A 21,830-nucleotide genomic window follows, 5' to 3' on the forward strand; every position below is an offset into this window, starting at 1 on the left:
CTGTACCTCAAAATAACAGCCAGGAACCCCCATATTCAACACTGTGATATGACAATGAAATGTTTTGTACAATACATGCTGTCAAGGTTCCTTCCCCACTCTGAACTCCAGGGTACAGATGTGGGGACCTGCATGAACCCCCCCCCAATATCCTGCCCCCCAAATCAGAGTACATGGAGGGGCAAAATGCAAGGCTAGATCGGCCTGTGGCTCTTCTCGGGGGCAGGATAACAGGCTAGAAGGGCCCATGGGTCTAATCCAGAGTGGCATGGAGGGGGAAGGATACTGGGCTAGATGGGACCATGGGTCTGTTCAGGAGTGGTGCGGTTGGAGCAGGATACTGGGCTAGCTGGACCCATGGGTGTGACACTGCATGCCATATTTCTCATCGTAATATTATTATGATATGATTATGGCATAATTATAATGCATTTTCTACAAGACAGGTCATGTGAGGTGTCATTGGAAAAGATACAATTTTCTGAATTGATTATCCTGTGTGTATGCATGTATCATTTTTGTATCTAAATTTAGGAATATTGACGATATCTCTGTATTTCAATCTTGCTTATTCTACGTGACACGCACAACTAGACTTTCTGGTACAACAATGAAGAAGCCGGACAGTGCTGGTGGCCCATCAGCAAAGACAATGGACTGGAATAGCTTAAACTTCCTGTGGGCATTTTGGCCAGCTTGTAAACAAACAACGCAAGGGCATGTGATCAGACCACAGGTCTCTGGATTCCACTTGGGATGTCAGTATTTTTCCACAAACTGGTCTGGGAACCAAGCTTTGAAACAAAGAGTTCCTACCGTATGCCTACCAATAAATCTCTGGGCATGGACGGGCTGACCGTGGAGTTCTACTGCGTATTCTGGGACATGCTCGGCCTGACCTTGTCACTGTCTGGGGCTAGTCCTTGGGGAGCAGGATCCTCCCTCTGTCATGCAGGTGAGCCGTGCTCGCCTTGCTACCGAAGAAGGGGGACCTCTGTGACCTTCAGAATTGGCATCCCGTCTTCCTCCTCAGTACGGACTACAACGTCGTTGCGAAGGCCATCTCGCTGCAGCGGGGGTCCGTGCTGGTGGACGTGGTCCATCCAACCAGACCTACACCGTCCCAGGCCGCACCATCTTTGATCATTTGTTTTTGGTCCGGGACCTCCTGGAGCTCGGGCGTAGGGATGGTCTGTCGCTTGCCCTCCTGTTCTTGGACCAGGAGAAGACATTCGACAGGACGGAGCAGCGGATCCCCACCGGCGAGCGCCCCTACTCGTGCCCGCAGTGCGACGAGACCTTCCTGGCCTCCTGGGATCTCACGCGGCACCACCGGGCGCACTCGCACGAGTGGCCCTTCCAGTGCGACCGCTGCAGCAAAACCTCTGTGGTCTCCTCCAGCCTCCACGAGCACGAGCGGACGCATGGCTAGCGGCGGGACGGGGAGGAGGCAGGGGCCATTGCGCTGTACGGCTGCTGCCTCTGCTGGGCCGCCTTCCCTGATGCCGGGGCAGAGTGGTGCCGCCAGCAGGGGGAGCACCAGGAGGCAGGTCCCGGGGCGCCCACCTGCCCCGGGGGCGGGGAAGCCTTCGCCTTGCCCTATGATCTGCGTCAGCCCGAACGTCTCCGCCCCTGCCTGCGAATGACCCAAATGCAGCAAGGGCTTCTCCAACCGTGCTGGCCTGAGCCCCACACCCCTTCTCGACAGCGTGGCTCTGTGCGCGGCTGCGACCCCTCCCCGCTCTGGGGGCATGGCTCTCTGCGTCACTGGGGCCCCTCGCCCCTCTTTGCGGGGGGTGGCTCTGTGTGCCACTGGGGCCCACCCCCTCTGGGGGGTTGGCTCTTTGGTAACCCCCAATCCTAACGTTGGCATGGCCCTCTGATCCCCCTGGGGCTCCTTGCTCTGCTCAGCCCTCATAGGATCTCCACCCCTCTATATGGCTATATGCCCCCCAGGGCTCCTCCCCCTTCTGAGTCCCTGGGGGGCATGGCTCCGAGCCCCTAACCCACACTTTCTCTGGGCTGTCTGCTCCCCTAGAATCCATAATTCTTCTGGGTCCATGGGGGCATGGCTCTGTGCTCCCAGGCTGCTCCCCTTCACTCTAAGGGCGTGGCTATCAGACACTTCTTCCTGGGGCTGTAACTGTCTCATCTCCTGGACCCCTCCCTCTCCTGAGCCCCCACGGGGGTTTGCTTTTTGTTCCCCAAGACATGGGGGGGCCTGTTCCCCAACTGAGCACGGGCTCTACACCAAGCAGCCTCCTTCTCTTATCCCTCTGCTGCCCTGGGGAGGGGTAGGAGGCTGGGGAGATTATGAAAGGAGAACAGGTCGTGCGAGGGGGGGGCAGAGGAGTGGCACTATATGTGAAAGAAAATGTAGAATCAAATGAAGTAAAAATCTTAAATGAATCCACATGTTCCATAGAATCTCTGTGGATAGTAATTCCAGGCTCGAATAAGAATATAACAGTAGGGATCTATTGTCGACCACCTGACCAGGAGAGTGATAATGACGATGAAATGCTGTGGTGGGAAGAAGACCTCAACAGCCCAACACTGTGGCATTTAATTTCAGAAAGGGGAACTATGCAAAAATGAGGGGGTTAGTTAAACAGAAATTAAAAGGTACAGTGACTAGAGTGAAATCCCTGCAAGCTGCATGGGCACTTTTCGAAGAAAACCCTCATAGAGGCCCAATTTAAATGTATATCCCAAATTAAAAAACACAGTCAAAGAACTAAAAAAAAAGCCACCGTGGCTTAACAACCCTGTAAAAAAAGCAGTGAGAGATAAAAAGGCATCTTGTAAATAGTGGAAGTCAAATCCTAGTGAGGTAAATAGAAAGGAGCATAAACACTGCCAAATTAAGTGTCAACATGTAATAAGAAAAGCCAAAAAGGAGTTTGAAGAACAGCTAGCCAAAAGCTCAAAAGATAATAACAAAATGTTTTTTAAGTACATCAGAAGCAGGAAGCCTGCTAAACAACCAGTGGGGCCCCTGGACGATCGAGATACAAAAGGAGCACTTAAAGACGACAAAGTCACTGCGGAGAAACTAAGTGAATTCTTTGCTTCAGTCTTCATGGCTGAGGATGTGAGGGAGATTCCCAAACCTGAGCCGATCTTTGTAGGTGACAAATCTGAGGAATTGTCACAGATTGGAGTGTCATTGGAAGAGGTTTTGGAATTAATTGACAGTAACAGGTCCCCGGGACCAGATGGCATTCACCCACAAGTTCTGAAAGAACTCCATTGTGAAATTGCGGAACTATTAACTAGGGTTTGGAACCTGTCCTTTAAATCAGCTTCTGTACCCAATGACTGGAAGATGGCTAATGTAACGCCAATATTTAAGAAGGTCTCTAGAGGTGATCCCGGCAATTACAGACCGGTAAGTCTAATGTCAGTACCGGGCAGATTAGTTGAAACAGTAGTAAATGTAAGGGGACTGTTGCCCCCTTACTAACATTCAGTGGGGTGTTTTAGTTGCTAGCTCCCAGTACTAAAAGGGGGAAGGGTCGATGGGAAACCAGGACCCTGAGACTGACAGTCCCCAGGAACAATGGGGAGAGGCCAATGCTCCTGGTCAGCCTGAATGACAGGGCGGGCAGGCTAATCAGTGAGTCAGGAGGCCAGGGAGGTCCCGTCCTCCGTGTGAGCTGGATTTGCCTGGGTCAGACAGAGTGGGGCCGAGCTAAGGAGAAAGCAGGGGCCCAAGCTGAGCTGGGGAGCAGAGCTGGGCCAGATCCAGAGGGACCAGAAAAGCAGCCCAGAGAGAGCAGCCCCTGTCCTGGGAGCAGAGCTGCAGCCCCAAAGCCAGAGGCACAGCCCAGAGAGAGCAGACCTGCCCTGGGAGCAGAACTGCAGCCACCAGAGCCAGAGGGGCCAGAGAATCTGCCCAGGGAGCTGGAGGCAGCAGCAGCCGTGCAGAGACCGAGTGGTGGGGCTGGGGCTGGAGCTGTCCGGAGCTGGGTGTCATGAGCAGCTGGGGAGAGCGAGGGGGACCCTGGGCAGTGGGCCCAGCACAGGGAGACGCCTCAGCCAAGGGGCTCTGCAGGCCAGGCTTGGATCATAACCCCGACAGGGCGGGGGCGACACTGGGTCCTGCCACCTAGAGCCTGAGAGCGTGCGGCCACCACCAGAGCGAGTGTCCAACCCACAGCATCCCCGCAGCCCAGCCAGGGCCTGAGAAGAAGGCCTGGGACTTACAAGGAGCAGACTGTGAACCGCCCTGACATTCCAGAGACGCTGTTTGTGATGTTCCCTGCCACGGGGCAGGGTGACGTGTTTCCTTTCACCTTTCCCATTTTTCCTTATTCTTTTTAAAATTAATTGTCGATGAAATAACTTGCATTTGCTTTAACTTGTATGTAATGGTCAGTGGGTCAGAGAAGTGCCCAGTGCAGAGAGAGTACCCCGGAGTGGGGACACCCAAGCCCCTGTCCTAGGTGACCGCAGCAGGGTTGGGGGTCGAACCCCCCAGGAATCCTGGGCCCAGCCTTGTTGGGGTTACGAGGACTCTGCCAGACAGGAGAGTGGAAGGGGAGTCCTCAAGGGCAGGGAGGCCACCGGGTAAAGGAAGTGGGAGTGAGGACTCGGATCCTTTCGCTAACCCACTTCACCAGGGTAGTGCAGAAGCCAGGAAAGTTCCCCACAATAGCGGGACTATTCCCCCGCTTACATAAAGAATAAAATTGTCAGACACATAGAAGAACATAAATTGTTGGGCAAAAGTCAATATGGTTTCTGTAAAGGGAGATTGTGTCTTACTAATCTATTAAAGTTCTTTGAGGGGGTCAACAAACGTGTGGACAAGGGAGATCCAGTGGACATAGTGTACTTGGATTTCCAGAAAGCCTTTGACAAGGTCCCTCACCAAAGGCTCTTACGTAAATTAAGTTGTCCTGCGATAAGAGGGAAGATCCTTTCATGGATTGAGAACTGGTTAAAAGACAGGGAACAAAGGGTAGGAATAAATGGTAAATTTTCAGAATGGGGAGGGATAACTAGGGGTGTTCCCCAAGGGTCAGTCCTAGGACCAATCCTATTCAACTTATTCATAAATGATCTGGAGAAAGGGGTAAACAGTGAGGTGGCCAAGTTTCCAGAGTATACTAAACTGCTCAAGATAGTTAAGACCAAAGCAGACTGTGAAGAACTTCAAAAAGATCTCAGAAAACTAAGTGATTGGGCAACAAAATGGCAAATGAAAGGTAATGTGGATAAATGTAAAGTAATGCACATTGGAAAAAATAACCCCAACTATACTTACAATATGATGGGGGCTAATTTAGCTACAACTAATCAGGAAAGAGATCTTGGAGTCATCATGGATAGTTCTCTGAAGACGTCCACGCAGTGTGCAGCAGCAGTCAAAAAAGCTAACAGGATGTTAGGAATCATTAAAAAAAAAGATAGAGAATAAGATGGAGAGTATCTTATTGCCCTTTATAAATCCATGGTACGCCACATCTTGAATATTGCATACAGATGTGGTCTTCTTATCTCAAAAAAATATATACTGGCATTAGAAAAGTTTCAGAGAAGGGCAACTAAAATGATTCAGGGTTTGGAATGGGTCCCATATGAGGAGAGATTAAAGAGACTAGGACTTTTCAACTAGGAAAAGAGGAGACTGAGTGGGGATATGATAGAGGTATATGAATTCATGAGTGGTGTGGAGAAAGTGAAGAAGGAAAAGTTATTTACTTGTCCCCATAATAGAAGAACTAGGGGCCACCAGATGAAATTAACGGGCAGCAAGTTTAAAACAAATAAAAGGAAGTTCTTCTTCACACAGCGCACAGTCAACCTGTGGAACTCCTTGCCTGAGGAGGTGGTGAAGGCTCGGACTATAACAGGGTTTAAAAGAGAACTAGATAAATTCACGGAGGTTAAGTCCATTAATAGCTATTTGCCAGGATGGGTGAGGAATGGTGTCCCTAGCTTCTGTTTTTCAGAGGGTGGAGATGGAGGGCAGGAGAGAGATCACTTGATCTTTGCCTGTTAGGTTTGCTCCCTCTGGGGCACCTGGCATTGGCCACTGTTGGCAAACAGGATACTGGGCTGGATGGACCTTTGGTCTGACCCAGTCTGGCCATTCTTATATTCTTAACAGCACATGGTTCAATGCCCCTCCCTCCCCGGGACCGTGGCTCTACTGGCCCCTCACTCCCCAGAGGGCGTGGCTCTGTGGTTCCAGGCCCCACCCCATCGGGCGTGTCTGACTGGTGAAATACTGTCCTCATGTGCATAAGTGTGTGTGGGGTGGCGCTGCCCCCTGCTGGAGGGAATTGGAGCAGTCTGTGAGAGCAATTCATTGATTCCCTGCGGCGCTGTGGAGTGGGGGTGCAGTGGGGCTGGAAGGGATTGTTGGGCTGAGGGTTTTGAACTTAACCGTAAAGGGAAGCTCATGGTAACCCCCGTCCAAAGCTTCTTTGTAAACCGGCCTCGCGCTGATGCTGTGAAAAGAATATGAAATCAACATCTCTTTTTGTTACTGGGGGCTTCTGTGATTCCTCCCCACCCAGAGACAGCAGAGAACCCTGGCTCCCAGCACCCCTACTCTGTCCCACTAGACCCCACACCCCTCTTATAACAGGGGCCAGAACCCAGGAGTTCTGTGCTGGGGCTGGACCTGGGGTGGCCTCTTTCCCTGAAATGGGCAGACTCACACTAACCCCCCCCCCAGCTGCCTGCCTAAGCCCTACCCCTTCCTGAACCCCATGGGATGTGGCTGTATGGTCCCAAGTCCCAACCCCTCACTGAAGAGGCATGGCTGTTTGATACCCTCATGGGAGCATGATTCTCATGCCCTAGTGCTCCTCGCCCTTTCTGGGGCTCTTCCCAGAGGTCCTCCTCTCCTGGGGTCATCTCCCTAGACTAGAAGGGCGTGGCTGTCTCATCCCTGGGGTCCCTTCCCTCCAACTCCAGTTCTGGGAGTGTGGGTCTGTACTCCCAAGTAGGGTGGGACTGTACTTCCATAGCCGCCCCCTCTCCCGAAGAGGGCATGGTGTTCTCTGCTCCTGGGCCCCTCCTCCAAGGGGGTGTGACTCTGAGTTCTCCTGGACCCTCCCCAATTTATTTCCCATGCCTCTGTACTGCCCCCTGTGACTGAATCCCCAGGGTAGAACCTTGAATTGGGGCACCACTGTGCCCTCTTACCTCTCCAACCCAGACTGTCTCTTACAATGCTTTGCCAGTGACAAGCAGCAAAACCCATCCAGGGACTGAGCTCACTCTGCCAACAACAGGCAAGGAGACACCCAGCTAAATTGCATGAATGCTCTAATTAGACAGATACAAACATCTGCAAATCTCCCCAGCCTTGGACCCAGGAAATGTACCGTTTTACATGGCTCAAGACCTTCTCTTAAACAGCGCAAGTTCATTATTTACTTCAGCACTTTGTCAAAGGAAAGTGGACATGCACCAGCCTTTCTAGCCTGAGCCGATTCCCCAAGCCCTCTAGGCAAACTCACTGGTAAGGATAAAATGTTAAAGTCAGTTTATTAACTACAGAAAGATAGATTTTAGGTGATTAGAAGTGATAAACACAGAGGTCAATGTTGGTTACACAAGAAATAAAAATAGAATCGCAGTCTAAATTGCTTAGCCCGTTAAACTTAGAAGATTTGAATCCAAGAACATTTCTCACCCCACTGGGTGTTCCAGGCTGTTGACAGTTCTCTGTACACAGGCTGGATTCCCTTCTCAGCCTGGGACCAATCTCCCCAGTTCAAAGTCTTTGTCTTCCCAATGATATTGAGATGCGGGAGAAGAGAGGCCAAGTGGTGATGTCACTAGGAGTCTGGATTCTTCTTGATTGGCCATCAATACATGTCCGGCCCAGCCTCAGATAAATGTGGATAAGGAATACTGTGCATTTCCCACTTACCACATATTTCAGAAGCAAATGTATTGAAATACTTGTAACTTCACCTACAGTGATAACACTCACCATTCAACAGGATATTCATGTTCAACAGAGCAAGACTTCTTAAATGATACCTCACAAGGCATGTGTCATAAATATAAAGGGAAGGGTAAACACCTTTAAAATCCCTCCTGGCCAGAGGAAAAATCCTCTCACCTGTAAAGGGTTAAGAAGCTAGGATAACTTCGCTGGCACCTCACCAAAATGACCAATGAGGACACAAGATACTTTCAAAAGCTGGGAGGAGGGAGAAAAACAAAGGGTCTGTCTCTGTCTGTGTGATGCTTTTGCCGGGGACAGAACAGGAATGGAGTCTTAGAATTTAGTAAGTAATCTAGCTAGATATGCATTAGATTCTGATTTCTTTAAATGGCTGAGAAAATAAGCTGTGCTGAATGGAATGGATATTCCTGTCTGTGTGTCTTTTTTGGTAACTTAAGGTTTTGCCTAGAGGGATTCTCTATGTTTTGAATCTATTTACCCTGTAAGGTATTTACCATCCTGATTTTACAGAGGTGATTCTTTTTTACTTTTTACTTCTCTTAAAATTCTTCTCATAAGAAAACTGAATGCTTTCTCATTCTTCTAAGATGGAAGGGTTTGGGTCTGTGGTCACCTATGCAAATTGGTGAGGTTTTTTTTTACCAGATCTTCCCCAGAAAGGGGGGTGCAAGGTTTTGGTGAGGATTTGGGGGGGGGGGGGAAGACGTTTCCAAACAACGCTTTCTCAAAAATAAACCCGGATAAACGTTTGGTGGTGGCAGTGGAAGTCCAAGGGCAAAGGGTAAAATAGTTTGTACCTTGGGGAATTTTTAACCTAAGGTGGTAAAAGTAAGCTTGGGGGGTTTTCATGCAGGTCCCCACTTCTGTACCCTAGAGTTCAGAGTGGGGAAGGAACCTTGACATGGTGGCAGAGTGGTGGAATTAACTTGAAATCATTTTGAGATCAATTTGAGATTTTTTGAACCAGAAACACAGATTTTAAAAGGAAATATATTTTTTTCCTTTGGGGCTGCTGGAAAGCAGATTTCCAACTGGGAATAGTTGGAAGCTTTTTTGCTTTGCTTTGGGGCCAGAGCAGAGACAAAAGGGAATTATCTTTTGTGAATTGCAGGTTTTCTCTACCTAAAGACAGAGTAGTTAATCTCCTGCAGGGAAATTCACAAGTCTTCACAGACCTGATTTTTTTTTTTTTTTTTTTTTACCTAAAAGTAACTAGAGGGGTTTTCTGCCTATTTGCCTGGAGAAAAAGGTGTTAGGGTTTTTGTTTTTTTTATTTTATTTTATTTTTATTATTCTTGTTGTTGGTTTTTTGGGGGGGGGGTGGATTTTTCTGTAGGCTGACGATCACTATCAGAGAACAGGTGTCTGATTACAGCACAGCAAAATTTTACAAGCCAAGTTTTGTTTGTTTTATTTCTAACCCTTGAGTGTAAAGTTAGTTAAAAACAGAGAGGTAAAGATGACAGACACCAAGGCACTACACAAATAGGAGTTAGCCAAACTGGAGGCAGTGAAAGAAGCAGAAAAAGCTCTAGAAGCTGCTCACAGAAGAGCTATGGAGGCAAAGGACAAAGAAAAGGAGGCAGCGAAAGAGGCAGAACAACACCAAGCGGCTGCTCACAGGAGAGCTATGGAGGCAAAGGAAAAAAGATATGGAGGCAAGGGCCAAAGAACTGGAGGAGAAGGAAAAAGAGAGGAAGCATGTGGAGGAAGAGAAGGAAAAAGAGAAGAAGTCCGAGCGTGGTGTGGGAGCAGTTTTAATGCAGAAAGGACCGGATCAAGAATTCCACCCTGTAGTGTTTCTCAGCAAAAAAACTGTCTGAGAGGGAAAGCAACTGGTCAGTCAGTGAAAAAGAATGTTACGCCATTGTCTATGCTCTGGAAAAGCTACACCCATATGTTTGGGAACGGCGTTTCCACCTGCAAACCGACCATGCTGCACTACGGTGGCTTCATACCGCCACGGGAAATAACAAAAAACTTCTTCGGTGGAGTTTAGCTCTCCAAGATTTTGATTTCGACATCCAACACATGGAGCTTCTAACAAAGTGGCTGATGCACTCTCCCATGAAAGTTTCCCAGAATCAACTGGTTAAAATCGTCCTTGAGATGTGGAAAATATTGTTAGTCTTTATATACTTGGTAGTATATTTAGAGGTGCATGTGTCTTATTAATTCTGTTTTTCCTAGAGCTCCAGGAAGAAATCCCAGGCAGCGTTTCACCCTAGCTGTGATTTGGGAGGCGTGTCATAAATATAAAGGGAAGGGTAAACCCCTTTAATATCCCTCCTGGCCAGAGGAAAAATCCTTTCACCTGTAAAGGGTTAAGAAGCTAGGACAACCTCGCTGGCCCCTGACCAAAATGACCAATGAGGACACAAGATACTTTCAAAAGCTGGGGAAGGGAGAAATAAAGGTTCTCTCTCTGTCTATGTGATGCTTTTGCCGGGGATAGAACAGGAATGGAGTCTTAGAATTTAGTAAGTAATCTAGCTAGATATGCATTAGATTCTGATTTCTTTAAATGGCTGAGAAAATAAGCTGTGCTGAATGGAATGGATATTCCTGTTTTTGTGTCTTTTTGTAACTTAAGGTTTTGCCTAAAGAGATTCTCTGTGTTTTGAATCTAATTACCCTGTAAGGTATTTGCCATCTTGATTTTACAGAGGTGATTCTTTTACTTTTTCTTCAATTAAAATTCTTCTTTTAAGAACATGATTGCTTTTTCTTTGTTCTTAAGATCCAAGGGTTTGGGTCTGTGTTCACCTATGCAAATTAGTGAGGATTTTTATCAAGCCTTCCCCAGGAAAGGGGGTGTAGGGTTTGGGGAGGATTTTGCGGGGAAAGACATTTCCAAGCGGGCTCTTTCCCTGTTATATATTTGTTCATAGATTCATAGATACTAAGGTCAGAAGGGACCATTATGATCATCGAGTCTGACTCCTGCACAACGCAGGCCACAGAATCTCACCCATCGATTTCTGCGAAAAACCTCTCACCTATGTCTGAGCTATTGAAGTCCTCAAATCGTGGTTGAAAGACTTCAAGGAGCAGAGAATCCTCCAACAAGTGACCCGTGCCCCATGCTACAGAGGAAGGTGAAAAACCTCCAGGGCCTCTTCCAATCTGCCCTGGAGGAAAATTCCTTCCCGACCCCAAATATGATGATTAGCTAAACCCTGAGCATATGGGCAAGATTCACCAGCCAGATACTACAGACAATTCTTTCCTGGGTAACTCAGATCCCACCCCATCTAACATCCCATCCCAGGCCATTAGGCCTATTTACCATAAATATTTAAAGATCAGTTAATTACCAAATCATTTTATCCCATCATACCATCTCCTCCATAAACTTACCGAGTTTAATCTTAAAGCCCGATAGATCTTTTGCCCCCACGGCTTCCCTAGGAAGGCTATTCCAAAACTTCACTCCTCTGATGGTTAGAAACCTTTGTCTAATTTCAAGTCTAAACTTACCAATGACCAGTTTATATCCATTTGTTCTTGTGTCCATATTGGTACTGAGCTTAAATAATTCCTCTCCCTCTCCGGTATTTATCCCTCTGATATATTTATAGAGAGCAATCATATCTCCCCTCAGCCTTCTTTTGGTCAGACTAAACAAGCCAAGCTCCTTGAGTCTCCTTTCATAAGACAAGTTTTCCATTCCTCGGATCATCCTAGTAGCCCTTCTCTGTACCTGTTCCAGTTTGAATTCATCCTTCTTAAACATGGGAGACCAGAACTGCACACAGTATTCCAGGTGAGGTCTCACCAGGGCCTTGTAGAACGGTACTAAAACCTCCTTATCTCTACTGGAAATACCTCGCCTGATGCATCCCAAGACCACATTAGCTTTTTTCACGGCCATATCACATTGGCAGCTCATAGTCATCCTATGATCAACCAAGGTCCTTCTCCTCCTCCGTTACTTCTAAGTGACACATCCCCAGCTTATAACTAAAATTCTTCTTATTCATCCCTAAATGCGTGACCTTACACTTCTCACTATTAAATTTCAGCCTATTACTATTATTATTATTAGACGGTTGGTGGTGGCACCATAAAGTCCAAGGGTAAAAGGTAAAATAGTTTGTACCTTGGGGAAGTTTTAACCTAAGCTGGTAAAAATAAGCTTAGGGGGTTTTCATGCAGGTCCCCACATCTGTTCCCTAGAGTTCAGAGTGGGGAAGGAACCTTGACAGGGAGTCAATCTGGGAGTCAGGACTCCTGGGTTCTATCCCCAGCTCCAGGAGGGGTCTGGGAGCTCAGAGATTCTCCCACCACCATTCACTCACCTGCTGGGGGTGACTGTCCCGGGGCTGGCAGGGCTGATGAGAAAGGCCCAGGCTTGGATGGAGGTGCAGCTCTGACTGGTGCGGCAGTGGGCATGGCAGGGAGCTCTGGGGTCTCCCCCTACTCCTTCATCACTGACATCAAAGGCGCTCTTTCCCTGCCGCAGCGCTGTGCAGCTGCAGAGAAGGGCAGGGGGAAGCCTGTGGTCAGAACCGCTCTTCCTGCCGCTAGAAACTCAGACGTGCTGCTCTAGCGCTGCCCGATGCTGCATCTTGAGTCAGAGGGGCTACTTGTACGAGGCAGGGGGGCCATCACTCTAGGGGAGGGGGCTACGGGAATCCCGTCCCCGTTCTGCCACATCTCCCAGGCCCCCTTTTCTCCTGGCCTCTGCCCCATGATTCCACCCAACTGCTTCCCAGCAGGAGCATTCTGCTCTGGGGTGGGCTACGCCCCAGCTCCATCCTGGTCTGCACTGCATGGCTCCCAGTTTCCCAACCTGGGCTCCGTGACCTTAATGTTCAGCCCCTTGGAGCAGAGGTAGCCTACAGGTGGGATCATGCTGCACTGGGATCTCCCTGCCTCCCAGCCCCATCCTGACCTGGCCTTTGTGGCTCCTCGTTTCCCGATCTGGCTCTGGGATGGATTTTTGCACACACATCCCCGACCCCACGACTCGCCCGTGGTTCTATGAGGAGAGGAACACTGCAACATGCCCATGTTGGCCCCTATGTCTCTTCGGTGTCACCATGTCCTTATCCCCCTCCCCCCATCTCAGCTCCACCATCGGCCATGGGGCTCCCACTTCTGCCCATCCCTCTGTCCCTGGCAGCTTAGAGTATTGCCCAGGGTACTCTAGCAACTAGCTGATTCATGCTCTGCCCATGCCCAGGGCGCTGGGGTACGGGGAAGGGCTCGGGCCCAGGGGGTAGTTGGTTGGAGGTGGGCCATGCCACCTAGGGCCTTATACTCTGCAGCCATTGGGTGTGGGTTGGGGCAGAAGCAGGCTATGGAAAGATCCTCTCCTCTTCACAATGAATCACAACCACACCCCCATCGGCTCTCGGAGCCGCCACGTCTCTCTACCTCTGCTCCAGGATCCCAGCCTTCATTCCAGGGGCAGATCAGGAGCTCGCAGCCTCCCCCTGTCCCCAACACCTTCCATGCACTGTCAGAACTGACCTGCAAGATCGATTTAGCTGATCAACCGGCTCGGGGCTTCACGAGTCCAGGCTGCCACTTGCTGGAGGGAATCGGAGCTGCACCATAAGAAGAGGACTATTATTCTAATTCCACAGCCTCCGGAGCCAGCCATGTTGCGGGGCCAGATCAGAACCAGCGCCCCCTACAGGGGAAATGCTCTGTGTCCCATTCTCCAGCCTCCTGAGCCAGCCAATCCCCCTGCCCTAGAGCCAGATGAGAGCTGAATCCCCTTAGAAGGAAAATTCCTCATATCCCTTCCTCAATCTCTTGGCAATAGCAGTGTCTTGCAAATGTCAGCTGGGGGATATTAATGCCCACTAATAACATGGCCCATCTCCCTGTATCTCTTTCCCACCCACCCCACTCTGTCCTGGACAGAAGCCAATCCCTTTGGTTGGCGTTAGCCACATTACATTGGATTCCCAATTGCAGCAAATTCATCCAGCTATTTAGCTCCCGTTTCTTGCCATGCCTTGCTCCTGCCCAGCCTAGAGCTCCCCGTCATGTTCCCAAGTGTGTATTGCAGCCACTCATTTCTACTCTACATCTAGGTCCAGCCCACTGAGGTTAGAAGAATCACAAGGCTTCCTGCTTAGAAATTTGCTTTGACAAATGTTTATTGAAGCAAGGAGATACATTTGCAAAGATCCAGAGAGCTGGAATCCTACCAGAAGCAAATCATTTTGTGGTGGAGATGCAAAGCTGCCCAGCATTTTAAACAGGCTGGAGATATTGAACTTACAGTCAGCAGGGTTCAGAGTTAACCACCCTCATTACCAGTTAACAGCACCATGGATCTAGGCTCTCACAGATGCAGATAGGGGTGAGCCAGGAAGATGCTTTAATCCCAGAAGTAGGGGGAATTTTCCCTTTCCAGTGTGACCCCAATGCAGTGCCATCTCCCTGAGCCTGCTGATAGCCTGAACCGATAGGCCTGTGGCATGTCCTTGTGGGTGTTCACTCTGAATCCTACCAATGGCAAGTGATGTCGCATCATCTCTGCTGATCATCTGAGCATGGAACAGCCAGCTAGACGGTAGGTGGGGCCTTCACATTCAGGATGAGACAGTTAACCCCAAAGGTGCTGGATAATTGTGGAAAGCCACAGAAATGACAGCTAGGGAACAGCCCTCTAATGAATCCTCCCTCCAGGAGCCCATCCCATCCACTGGTGTTTAGAACTTTGCCCATCGCTGGAATATCTTCGGGTTTTTGCAGAGGGTTAATCCCTGATGCCACAATAGGACGGGACTGAGCTTTGCTCCTGATGATCTCTTTTCAGCTGGGTACACTAGACAGGTAATGACAGTGGGTGGATGGATACGTGGGGTGGTGGATTAGTCGCACTGCCGGCACGTATTGGTTGACTGGATGAACTTGACATTCATGGGTTGGTTGGTTGCACTGGCTACACATGTTGGTTGGACGTACGTAAGATATTAGTTGCGTGGCTACACCAGATGCACTAGGTACATACACTGGTTGGTTGCCTGGATGGATACATTAGGTGCATTGGATACACTGGTTGGCAGGATACGCTAAATACATTTGTTGGTTGGTTGGTTGGTTACAGTGGACATCCGAAACACATTCATTTGTTGGTTGGCTGGCGGGCTGGCTTTTTACATTGGATGCGCTAGATAAATTCAATGGTTGTTTGGATGCACTGGATACATTCATTGGTTGGTTTGTTGCATATGTTGGATGCACTAGATATATGCACTGGTTGGTTGGAGGGATGGATATGGTGGATGCACGTCACACATTCTTTGATAGGTTGGTTGGATAAATTGGATACACTAAATCCAATTGGTGGTTTACTGGTTGAATACCTTGGATAAACTAAATGCAACAATTTGTTGGTTGGTTGGCTGGCAGTTGGCTGGATGGATAAATTGGATACACTAAATCCAATTGGTGGTTTACTGGTTGAATACCTTGGATAAACTAAATGCAACAATTTGTTGGTTGGTTGACTGGCAGTTGGCTGGATGCGGGGGGCAGATCGGTTGGATGCGGTAGGTGAACGCCTTGGTTTGTTGGGCACACTGGATGGCTGGAATCATTGGACAGGCTGGTCTGAGGGATCTGGAATGGGCGGTTCCTGCTGGGATATTTTCCCAGAGGGAGCTGTGAGGATATCGGCCCGCAGGAGCAGACCGTCTCTTCTGGGTATAGGAAAGACCAATACCTGACCAGGAGTAACAGCATGAAGCTCAGTAGCGTGAGCAGAGCGGAAGCTAGGAAATGCTCTGGGGGATAGGGAGTGCTATTGACTAGAAGGCCTCCACCTCCTTCCCCTTGGCTCTTCCCAGCTGGGGTGGCTGGGAGACATAGTCGAAGCAGCTCCGGCCCCCGAGGTGGGGCCCACAGCGCAGGCTGTACTGGAACCAGATGCGGCCGTGGTTCAGGTAGCAATCCTTCTGGTGGGGCCCCCCAGCCTCCAGCAGGATGTCGCACCTTCCCAGCAGGTCATCGTCCCACTTGTTGTCCTCGTCCCAGACCTCTATGCGGATCTTGCTGGCGCTGGTGATGCGGACGGTACCGAAGTCTAAGTGGACGTTCCAGACGGGATTGTTGTTGTTCCAGATGGTGCCGGTCCGGATCTCCCTTCTCTCAAAGAAGACCTTGACGAAGGCATCCGTAGCAGTAAAGTAATCCCCCCACAGGCCGCTGGCCTTCTTCACTGTCACCGTGAGCTTCCCCAGGCCGCGCTCCCGCGAGCAGCACATGGTGTTGGTCATGGTATCCCCGGGGCAGACGCAGGAGCAGGGGTCATGGGCGCTGCGTTGAGTCCCCGAGGGGCAGCTTCGGGTGCAATTCCTCCACAGGGCCCTCTCACGGATGTACTCACTCACCGCCCGCCTCAGTGCCTCCCGCTTGGGGTCATCCTGCTCCAGCAGGATGTGGATGGGGTTCAGCAAATAGGACACCAGGCCGGGGCTGGCTTTGAGGCTCTCTATCCAGGTGGAGAAGACCTTGGCATCACTCCCGAAGAGCACATCAGTCGTGCTCTCTCCTCCCTCCACCTCCACGTGGCGCTCCCGATACGTCTCGTGGAAGCTCCCCTGGATCTTCCCCTTCTTCTTCTCCTCCTCGCACTTGCTGTGCCCATCCTTGACTGAGCCCATTCCGATACTCTTGGCTGCCTCCATGCTCAAGCAGTCCTTGATCTCGTCGTCAGTCAAGCTGCTCATTGCCGCTTCGCAGACCCGCACGGCCGTCACGTCCCGTGCCCGGCCCCCCAGCTGCAGCTGGGACACGTAGTGGGTGCCGTAGTTGCTGATTAGCTGCTGGTACTCCAGCTTGGATTTGCTGTCGTACTGCTCCGGGAGGTTCTCCAGCGCCAGAGTGAAATGGCTGGTGAGCGGGGGCGTCTCGCTGACCCGGAACCTGGTCAGGGAGACAAGGGGAGGAGTGTGCTCAGCCCAATGAGTCAGCTGAGATCATTAGCTGTGCAGCCTAAGGCCCCAGCCAACCCAGAAGAAAGGGTCGAAGCAGGTGGTTCCTATTCAATGCAACCACCCAGTCTGCTGAACTTCACAATCTTGCTGGGGATACCGTCAGCTGCTTGATAGTTCTGGCCACAGCAGGTGGCCGGGGTGTCCTGACATACAGGACACGAAAATCCCCCACAGCTGGCCCGTCCCAGATGTGAGCTGGTGCCCCCTAGAGGGGAAAGGCCTCTCTTCCCTCTTCCCCGCTCCCTTGAAACGAGCTAGTCTCCTGTCTTCGGGCTGGATGGGAACCAGGGCCTCCTAGAAGGGAAAGGCCCCATGTCCCATTCCCTGTTTCCCTAAAACAAGCTAGTCTCCTGTCCTGGGGCCGGATGGGAACCAGAGCCCACTAGAGGGGAAAGGCCCTGTGTCACCTTGTGGTGTTGCTGTGATCCCAACTCCAGATGAGCCCTCCTGACTCAGGCTGGCTCTCACCTGTAATAGCCGCAGGAGACCTCATGGCTCATGAAGCTGTATTTGTCCTTCCGCGTGTGGTCTAGCAGGAAACTGGCCAGTTTGGAATGTGATCCGGCCAGCGCCACCTGGACATTAACCTTGGGCTTCACAGGCACGTCCAGCCCCACCTTCCAGTCGTTCTGCACCGCGGACGCCGCCAACTCCAACATGCCCATGGCCGACTGCTGCACCGAGCTAGTCAGGTTCTGTTGGCATGAGACGTGGACCCTCCAGTCCACCACAGCCAGAGGCAGCCTCTGCCACTGCCCTCCTTGAAATTGGTTCCGGCACAGGGTGCAGGTGCCGTCTGGATTCTGCCAGTCGCTGCTGTCCACCAGATCGGCGCCCTTCCTGGCCATCGTGGTCACATCGATGCCCATTCCTACCAAGCTGTGCCCGGGCACGAAGGCCGTGTGCTTCTTGCATTCATTGACCGTGCCTGTGTGACAATGGGAGGAGGCCCCGGGGAAGATGAAGAGGAGGAGGGGGATGAAGGCACCAAATCTGGGCATGGCTGATGTGATGGGTTCCCCCACCCACGAAAGGCCGTCGGCCTCTGAACTCCCCTAGAGGGAGAGAAACAGAGAGATGCAGAATTAGTGACAATCCAGTGGCAGGCAGTTCCATTGGTTAACTCTGTTGTAGCAACAGAGACATCCACTTACCATCCATGATATCTACCATGTTCTATAGCACACCCATGAAAACTGTGGGCTCTAGAAACTCTGGTGGCATTACACAAATGACCTGATGCCTCATTTGCATGTTTGACTACAGATTACCTAATTTGCATCAATTCCCTCCCATCCCTATTTCCCAGATGTTGTAATACCAACACTAACTATGAGGAGGAGGTATAGTTTCACGTACCCACTTGACAGCTTGCTGTATAATCATGGGTCATTGCAGTTCCTCAATGTGGCCATTAAAGGATGGTGCAATGTGGACAGATTCTGTGGCTTATAATTAGTGAGCTGAGGTAGTGGCTGGGTCTGGCCACTAGTGGGCAGTGCAAAGCCACACACAACCCGTGGCTTCGAGTGGTGGCTTTTATAGCCAGCAAGAGCAGCGGGACCTTGGGCCACGCTAGGCGTGACTGGCGTTGCTGTGGAAACTGCTGGGGCCCCCTTGTGGCCACGCCAAGTGGTGGATTTGGTTATGTTGAACCACTGATGGGGGGTCATTTTATGGGGTTTCTCTCCGGCGCTGTCACCTTTACACTGTGGCTGTTGGGCAAAGAGAGCAGGAAATTCTGGTGCCCCAGAGGAGACTCTGGGCCCATCTAGCCCAGTATCCTGCCCCCTCCCTTTTGCCCTGGATCAGGCCCATGGGCCCATCAAGCCTGGTATCCTGCCCCCTCCTTGCCACCCGAGAACAGACCCATGGGCCCATCTACTCTGGTATCCTGTCCCCTTCCTTCTGCCCCAGATGCTTTGAGCACCTCACACTTCTCTTTGCGTCCCTCCCCCTACTAACCACAAGGGATGCTGTGTTAAATGTCGATTTGAACTGTTTTCAACTTGGGTTGGAACAGTACAGCAAAGCTGGCTGTGGGGCAGGAAAGGGGTAACAGCTCTGCATCCTGTCAGGGTAGCAGGCTCGGACTGGGAGGGGACAGTAAATGTTTGAACTCACCCCGGCAGAACCAGGCAGGAAAAACGCATTTGAATATGGACTGCTTGGTTCTGGCCAGCCCCCAGTCCCCCTGCAATCCGAGCCTTGGGGTTCCCTCCCCCCGGACTCTGCCGGTGCTCCTCAGTCCAGATCTGCTGCCCCCCACTGCTTCGTTGCCAATAGAAAATCGAACAGCCTGAAATTGCAAGATGCCCCTGATATGAAAGGTATCAACTACGTAAATTAATGATCAAAAGCTGAGTGGCAACATGGTCTAGTGGCTGGAGCACTGGATTGAGAGTCAGGGCTCCTGGGTTCTATTTTCGCTCTGGCAGTGGAGTGGGGTGAAGTGAGTTAGAGGATGGAGGGTTGGGGGAGTCAGGACTCCTGGGTTCTATTGTCACACTGGGAGGGGAGTGAGATCGAGTGGGTTAGAGCAGGGAGGGACTGGGGACCCCGATCTTGGTTCACGTCTGTGCAGCACCCAGAGTGACAGGGTCCTCAATCTCGGCCGGGGTCTGTGCAGGGCCTGGTGCAATGAGTTTCCCAATCTCAGCTGGCGTTTGAGCAGACCCACCCATCACTCACCTGCCTCAGGAACTGAGCTGAGGAATATTTCGGCAGCCAGGGTTGGTGTGTGCCTCTGCTGGGAGAGATGCGCTTTGAAGGTGGATGAAGGCAGCACGCAAGGTCTCCCGTGTTCTCAGTGTCTCAGCCGTCCTCACGCTCCCCCCAGCGCTGAACTCCTGCCCCCCTTTACACCCCCAGCCACAGCCAGCTGCACAGGAAGCTGTGGTCAGCAATTATTCCACCCCTGTGGTGGATCAAACGCGGTTCCTATGAGTCTCGACCCACGGCATGAGGAGCTAGAGAGGCTGCAAAGGAACCCACAGTGAGACAAACCCTGCACTATCTGCCCTGGGAGAGTGTCCCCTATTGAGTCCTGACCCCGCAGCCCTGACCCCGCAGCAGAGCACCCCCTGGTGCCACACTGGAGCATTGGGGCCAGCACTGCCTGCCCGGGGAGAGCGCCCCCTGCTGAGCCCCCCCCACCCTGCAGCACAGCGCCCCCTAGTGCCGCACTGGGGCCAGCACCTAGTGCCTCAGGGACCCCACTGTAAATACAGAGCCACCCCACCGATGCCAATGGAATCAGGCCAGGATTCTGATCCCTGGGTAAATCCGGAGCAAGCCCAATGCCCTGGCCCTGTGGGGTAGAGCTGGGGAAATTGGGCACTGAGGGGCGGGGGATGACCCTGGGCTGCTGTAGAGCAGGTTTGAGGTTTCCTTCTCTCTCTCTGTTCTCCCATGTTTTGTTCTATCCACCTTTTCATGCCCTGGGACTTCAACCCTAGAGTCCCACAGCTCCCATATTCCCCCATCAGGGGATTCTGCTCACTCCTTCACCCCCTGCTGGTAGGACCCCTATCCCTCTGCATCCCCATATATTCTACCAGGGGTCTCCCTCACTCCATCCCAGCATGCCCCCCCATCCGCTTTTGTCTCCTTCTCCCCCATGGAGATACAAGCTGGGGGTGGGGGTGTGACACACTGTACCTCAAAATAACGACTGGGAACCCCCCTATTCAACACTGTGATATGACAATGAAATGTTTTGTACAATACATGCCTTGTGAGGTATCGTTTAAGAAGTCTTGCTCTGCTGAACATGAATATCCTGTTGACTGGTGAGTGCTATCAGGGTAGGTGAAATTATCAAGTGCTGCAATATGTTTGCTCCGGAGATATGTGGTAAGTGTGAAATACCCACAGCCAGCCTCTTGGTGACAACAAAGGTGCAATGAACAAGACACATGTACATGAGGATGGGCCGGACATGTGTTGATGGCCGATCAAGAAGAATCCAGAATCCCAGTGACATCGCCACTTGGTCTCTCTCCTCTCCCATCTCAACATCTTTGGGAAGACAAAGACTTTGAACTGGGGAGATTGGTCCCAGGCTGAGAAGGGAAGCCAGCCTGTGTGCAGAGAACTGTCAACTGCCTGGAACACCCAGTGGGGTGAGAAAAGTTCCTGGATTCAAATCTAAGTTTAATGAGCTTGCACTGTTGAAGAGAATTTCTTGAGCTCTGTACGTTTCTGGGGTGCAAGGCTAGGGAGATTGGCTGGTGTCTGTCTCTGTTTAATTGAAGCCTTCACGCAATTTAGCTGGGTGTAAGAGACAGCCCCGGTTGGAGAGCTAAGGGGACACAGCGGTGCCCCAGTTCAAGGTTCTACCCTGGGGACCCAGTCACATGGGGCAGTACAGAGGCATGGGAAATAAATTGGGGCGGGGCCAGGAGAACTCAGAGTCACGCCCCCTTGGAGGAGGGGCCCAGGAGCAGCGAACACCACGCCCTCTTGGGGGGGGGGGTGGCTATGGACGCAGGGTCCCACCCTGCCTGGGAGCACAGAGCCGTACTCCCAGGACTGCAGTGAGAGGGAAGGGGCCCCGGGGATGAGAAAGCCAAGCCCTACAAGTCTAGAGACAGGACATCGGGAGGGAAGGAGCCTCTGGGAAGAGCCCCAGAAAGGGCGAGGAGCTCGAGGGCTTGAGAATCATGCTCCCGTGAGGGTATCGCACGGCCACGCCTCTTCTGTGAGCAGATGGGGCTTGGGACCACACAGGCACCTCCCCTGGGGTTCAGGAAGGGGTAGGGCTTAGGCAGGGAGCTGAGGGCTGAGTGCGAGTCTCCCAATTTCAGGGAAAGGCCCACCCCCAGGTCCAGCCCCCAGCACAGGACTCCTGGGTTCTGGCCCCTGCTTTGAGAGGGGAGTGGGGTCTAGTGGGTTAGAGCAGCGGGGGCAGGGAGCCAGGACTCCTG

The 21,830-nt window shown here is 51.4% G+C and overlaps 1 protein-coding gene across 1 annotated transcript in view; it reads right to left on the minus strand.

The window, feature by feature from the left end:
• LOC311522609 (uncharacterized protein) overlaps positions 1–19,667 on the minus strand; it is a gene marked incomplete at its 3' end in the record, with an annotated part of 34,387 nt that extends 14,720 nt beyond the window's left edge. Inside the window, 5 exon segments of the mRNA XM_084632079.1 lie at positions 1,135–1,636; positions 12,363–12,414; positions 15,716–16,831; positions 17,371–17,957; positions 19,594–19,667. Coding sequence (XP_084488205.1) covers positions 1,135–1,636; positions 12,363–12,414; positions 15,716–16,831; positions 17,371–17,903 — 2,203 coding nt within the window. The 5' untranslated portion in view covers positions 17,904–17,957; positions 19,594–19,667.
• Positions 19,668–21,830: the final 2,163 nt, after the last annotated feature.

Source organism: Lepidochelys olivacea (genome assembly GCF_965140295.1).
Source record: "Lepidochelys olivacea isolate rLepOli2 genome assembly, chromosome: 6".
NCBI lineage: Eukaryota > Metazoa > Chordata > Testudines > Cheloniidae > Lepidochelys > Lepidochelys olivacea.